The 5,892-nt window shown below is 43.1% G+C and overlaps 1 protein-coding gene across 1 annotated transcript; it reads left to right on the forward strand.

The window, feature by feature from the left end:
- Positions 1-1,117: 1,117 nt before the first annotated feature.
- phlda1 (pleckstrin homology-like domain, family A, member 1) lies at positions 1,118-5,002 on the forward strand. Its single transcript, XM_076076211.1, has one exon. It carries the CDS (start codon positions 1,414-1,416, stop codon positions 1,873-1,875), a length of 462 nt encoding a protein of 153 aa, XP_075932326.1. The 5' UTR covers positions 1,118-1,413; the 3' UTR covers positions 1,876-5,002.
- The last annotated feature ends 890 nt before the right edge of the window (positions 5,003-5,892 follow it).

Genomic DNA, 5,892 nt, shown 5'->3' on the forward strand with positions numbered 1-5,892 from the left:
GTGATGTGGTCGACTCATTTTGTTGCATTTATTGTAGTCTTTGGAATATAAATAAGAAAAAAAGGCGAATCACACCTACTGATGCAGACACCACCAAGAGTTGTTTTTCTTGGTATTACAATTGTAAACATTTGTGCTTCCAAAATATTTCTACAAATTTAACAAAGCCACTACAAGCTGCTCCTCGGCCCGGTAGTTTGAGCAAACGATTGTACGCGCTACCTTGTGCCAGAAGAGGGCGCCATCGCTTTGGGAAGGTGCTTGCTGACCACCATGGGGAATATGGTTTGTAATGAAATAAAAGAATGAACACGCCACTGACATCAAGAGAGCAATTAGATGGACTTTATCCTAAACGGTGATACAAATCTATATTTGAATGTCTTCAACACCGTTTCATTTCAGATGGTATTCACACCAAAGTATCAGCTGGTTTGACTGATAAAAGTTCTCTAACAATGGTACAAACTAGGCTGTGTATATGCAGGATGTAGTCAAAGTAGAACACTAGATACTGTATTGTGTAATCTGATACCAGTGGTAGAATTATTCAGATCCTTTACTGACAGTTTTACTCTAATGTAAAAGACTTGATCACAAGAACAGAAATATTTACATATATTGTAAACAAAAAGTTTAGATTGGCCCCTTCCAGTGCTGTATTAAGTAAATAAGACAATTCTACAGATTAACATATAAACATCATATTGTAGCATATGATGGTTAGTTGGGATCATTTCCGCTACTCTGTTGCGTTATGTATATTTGTCTTCTATAAACATGTATAGTGTCCTGCCTGCCAAGTAGCAACTACAGCTGGGAAGCATAAAGTACACAATTTCGTCTACATTTGTTTCCTACGTTTTTGGCAGGTGACTAGAAGGAATTATGAGGTTTTTTCCCTCATGCCTTTGATCATTTTAGGACCCCTCAGATTTATTTTAAGAGCTTCCTTTGGGGTCTCGAACATCAGGTTGGGAACCACTAGGATGTACATTAAGTAGTATCCAATGGAAGAAACTCACGTGTAGTACCTCAACAATTGTACTCGTGTAAATGTGAACGCCACATAAACCTTCTAAACTACTTGCAGGTTAATTTATCATCTGAACTGCTTATTTGTGTATTGGGCAAGATATTCCCCCTATATCTCAAAAATTACAAATCCTTATTGTTATTGGGCCGTTTTCAGAGTCGGGAGGCTGGGTGCCACTGAGGGGGGCGGTGCACCTCTCCAGCAGAGCCCTCCCGCCACTCACACACTGTGACCAGCAGCCAGACAGACAGACTCGCTCCCACTACAACCGAACGCTGCTCATCTCATGCCTCCGCTTGCTTCGGGATAGCCGTTCATCTGTCCGTCCGTCCGCCACAGCACCCGGGGAGGTGGAAGCCTGAAGCGTCCGGGCGAAGATGCTGGAAAACGGGAGGAAGGTGTTCAAGGAGGGTCTGCTGGAGAAGCGGAGCGACGGGCTGCTGCAGCTCTGGAAGAAGAAGCACTGCGTCCTGACCGAGGACGGCGTGCTGCTGCTGCCGCCGAAGCAGCACGACCAGCCGCAGCACCACCATCCGCACCACGGCGGCGGGGACGTGGGCAAAGTCAAGGAGCTGCACTTCGCCAACATGAAGACGGTGGACTGCGTGGAGCGCAAGGGCAAGTACGTCTACTTCACGGTGGTCATGGCGGAGGGCAAGGAGATCGACTTCAGGTGCCCGCAGGACGAGGGCTGGAACGCGGAGATCACCTTGCAGATGGTCCAGTACAAGAACCGGCAGGCGATCCTCGCCGTCAAGTCCACCCGGCAGAAGCAGCAGCTGCTCGTCGTGCAGATGCCCGGTCAAAAGACTATCCGCAGCTCGCCAAACGTGGCGTGACCTGCGGCGAATCCCGCGGACATTGGTGCACTAATAACTGGCAGACAGAAAGCGAAATTGAGGGGAGGGGGGGGGGGCTCCCCAGGTCCGGAGACCACCTGGGGATCCCCTTACAAATGAAGGACCTGTGTTTTTTGTTTTTCCCCCTGGATATATGTGCTGAGAACGAGGACGTCTGTTTTCATCATAGGCTACGTTCTTCCCTCACAGATCAAACCCTGAGCGAATGAGCTGGCAGAGGGGAACGAAATCGTACAAAATGTGGATTTACTTTGGCGTAAAGAAAAGTTTGGGTGCCTCTGCTGTAGGCCTGCCCCCATGTCCCCCTCATGGAGGTGAAATGTGGTGGATATCCATTCCCAGGCAGGTTTGATCTTTAATGCAACAAGGTCTTCCCCTTATCCATACCATATGGCTTTACGCGCGGAGATAAATCGATTTGAAGTACGCACGTTGCATAACTGTTGACACCAACACTGGAAAGAGGAATATATCTTTATACAAAGCATTTCAAATTTGATTTACACGAGGGAATCAATATTTGAGCATGTTAAAGTCCGCGGTTTTAAATTTGAGCTATTGAAAACTCCAAATGATGCGTAAATCTGCGCGTCTGTACGCATCATTTGGCACAAATCAAAAGCGGTCAGGTGAATCCCGACGTTTTTAAGTTTATACACATACGTATACTACCAAATTTACACTCTAACACAGTCATCAATATGTGCCACACCAGAAACATGTGTATGAAGCTTACAGTCCATCTACACACTGCATAAGCTGCTTTGTGCCCATGCACGTGGCTCCTTGTGGCACATGGGGATTTCTTGACACACTGAGGTTTCATTCCGGCAAAACATTAATGGACCGAACACTCTGAAACAGTGTGGTCACATGTTATTATTCTGTCATTGTGATAAAATGGTGGAAACACTGGTGCTGCCAAGGCTTTAATTTAAAGGGAGACACTGTAAGTGTAACTGATTTATACTTTGTTCAAAAGTTACTGTTCTCCACGTTCTCTCACATGCGTATTTATCTTATGTAAGAAAGAAAAGTATCCTCAGCTAAAACCTTCACATAAAGAAAGGGGGGGAAACAATTTTTTTTTCATTTTGTCGGTATGAGCTTGATGCTGACCGTTGCAATGAAATGAGCAGCTTGAGGTATTGTTATATTGAGTCCATGTTTCCAGTGACTTTAGACTTGCCTCCTGCATCGGGCCCCATCAGTCTGCAGTCTGTCTAATTGATTGCATCCGCAGGTTAATAGGACACTTGGCTGGAGGATGAATATTGATGAGGTTATCTCTCTGCCGCTTCACCACACACCACCACTCTCCGGGAGAACCCCTCTTCCACGCGGTGGTGTCCACATACAAGCGTCCCTTTTCAATACTGAGACTTATTTCACAAAAGACTGATGGACAGAAAGCATGTGAGAACACAACTGTACTCTACCGTCGCGATGGCTTTATCCCTTATTTATTAGATGTATATATATTTTCTATTAAAGTTATGTTTGTTGATGAATGTTCAGTGTGTTTGTTGTTGGAGTGGAACAATAACTACTCGCTCAGCAGTTCCTAGTCCACATGTCACACACAAAGTCCATTGGGAATAAGCTTACATATCGTTATTTTAGGGTGGTTCCTGTAAGTTAGTCAGATCAACTTATTATAAAATGTGTCATGGATCATGTTTTTGTTTTTCAACTGAACCAAAGAATCATTTCATTATGTTTTTCGCTCTTGTGCAGCTCAGAATATACGAAATACTACAGATATGATGAGATAACTGCATGATTGCTTGATTTATTAATAACCACAGTACATGTTAGTATTTTCATTGTGTACATCCATCATTTTCCAGCATTCATAGATAACTAAGCTATATCTTGATTTCTTGTGAGTCTTAAATCTTAGTAAGATAGCCTACCAGATAATTACCCTCCGTTTGTTTTCAGTTGTTACAGAGAGGAGCTTAGTTTTTATAGGGAGTAAGTAACATGCACAGTTGGGTTTTTGTTGTATTGAGTGCTCTAAAGTTAATTTCATTGGTTGCATTAAATCGTAGTGGGTGGGGACCAATAACCACTGTTTTCTGGCTTTATACTGTGGTTTGAAACCAAAAGATGGAGGAAACCAATAGGCCCAGCCTAGTACTTGTGATTGATAACCAACAACAAAGAGGAAAACTACCATGGCATTTTTAAATGTGGAAATTCAGAGATATTTCTTCTGTTTTTAAACTTTTTAGTCAAAACAGGAGAAGCTAAGGTAGCTTGTTAGCTGTGTTGCTCCATCGAAAGAGAAGTCGGAGTATAACTGCTTCACAAAAGAGACAGTTAAAAGACAGGAGTCAATGATACAAATAGGTTTCTTCAATAATCTGCGTCAATGGCTTGCTTATTGTGAGTTAGCTATGGTTCAAACAAACTTGCTTACTGTAAGTTAGCTTCTGTGCTAGCCATAGACTGTATGGTGCCAACTAGCTTGCGTTCTGTTAGTTAACAGAACTAACTAGCCTAACTCCCACTGCGCTTCTTGGCCCTCCCCCACCCACTAACATCCAATCAGAATATTTCTGTCTCTTGCAGCTCTTCCTCTCAGACTATATCATACATCAAACTATATCTCTAATCTGCAACTATCATACTGGAAGTTATGAAATGCTTTTTTTTTTCAGGAGAAAATGAACAAGCTTAATAATGTGACTTGTCAAAGTGATGGTGGTGATATACAGGGCAACGTTGAGTGGAACGTGACGGGCAACGGCTTCCACTGTTTTTTTAAATGACTGTGGGATGTCGTTCTGTCAGGAAACATTATCTCACTATGGCTCATGTCATTTCCTGTTTGCTGGAAAGTGTTTCCCACTGCTTCCCCACTCTTGCCAGTGTACCACAGCCAAACCAACACATGCCTTGGTGTTGTCATCTCCCACACAGGGTAATAGCTGTGCCCTTTATCTAATGTGACTGGTGTGATGCTTCTCCGACATGCCTTCCTGTTGCCATCATTACACACACAGTTATAGCTGTGCCCTTTGTAGTCACTGTCCAATTTCCTATTTCAACGTGAGATCTATTTTCATACCTCGAAAATACACATTCCATTAAAAGAAAACAAAATAAAAACAGTGTCTCGAGTGGTTTCTTTCTGTCTCCTGTACAACAGCATATGCGTGTCACAGCCCTGCGGTTCAGCGGGGTCATTGAAGCGACCTGTTTAAGTAGCTGCTGCCCTGTCGGTCTCCAGCCTTTCATGCTTTACAGCCGCTGAACCTCTCACCCCCTGCTTCCTGGTCTAAATGTAGAAGCCATGTAGAGAATTAGGTTTCACTGCCAGTTGTTGCCGCTCAGATGCACTGCCAGCGTGTAATGTCAAAAGCACACGTGGCCCCGGCTACTCTCCCATCTTAACGCTGAGCTAATTCAATTAAACGCAGTGCACAGGATGGCATCCTGTCTGAAACATGGAGGGCTCGCTGCTGCCAGAGAGGAACGTCGCTGTAAGGAAGCAGCATGTCGCTCTAAATATTGAAGTCTGGGCCCTAGAGTCACCTGCGATCCTAGTCTTTCAACACTGCATTTAAAAATATAAAATAGTCACACTGGTGCAATCAGGATCCAGGATGGAAATGCTTTATATTTTTGACATTCTGCTGTCAATCTATTGTAGATTGACAGCAGAAATATTAGGTCACTTTTGTTGAGGAGCTGCTGCTGAGACCAGATGTGGTAATTACATGAGCAAATAGACTGTAAACCAATATTCTCAAGCCCCAATAAACCCTTATTAATGGGTCGATAAACGCTGAATAATTTACAAACTCTTTTATAACAAGTTTCATGTAATTCTTTGCAGAATGTATATGAAAAATAAAGATGTTTAGTTACAGAAGTACACTTTCAGTGAATTAATTAAAATTAAGCTTAATGTGCACTTTGTCTACAAGCTAGCACACAATTTATCATATATGAAGAGTAAAGTTTCCAATAATAGATTCATGGTGA

Source organism: Anarhichas minor, unplaced genomic scaffold (genome assembly GCF_050575085.1).
Source record: "Anarhichas minor isolate MPS153535 unplaced genomic scaffold, ASM5057508v1 ptg000055l, whole genome shotgun sequence".
Taxonomy (NCBI): domain Eukaryota; kingdom Metazoa; phylum Chordata; class Actinopteri; order Perciformes; family Anarhichadidae; genus Anarhichas; species Anarhichas minor.

What these genes read in the sequence shown, in the direction of transcription:
- phlda1 (XM_076076211.1), top strand. Translation starts at nt 1,414, where the DNA reads ATGCTGGAAAACGGGAGGAAGGTGTTCAAGGAGGGTCTGCTGGAGAAG.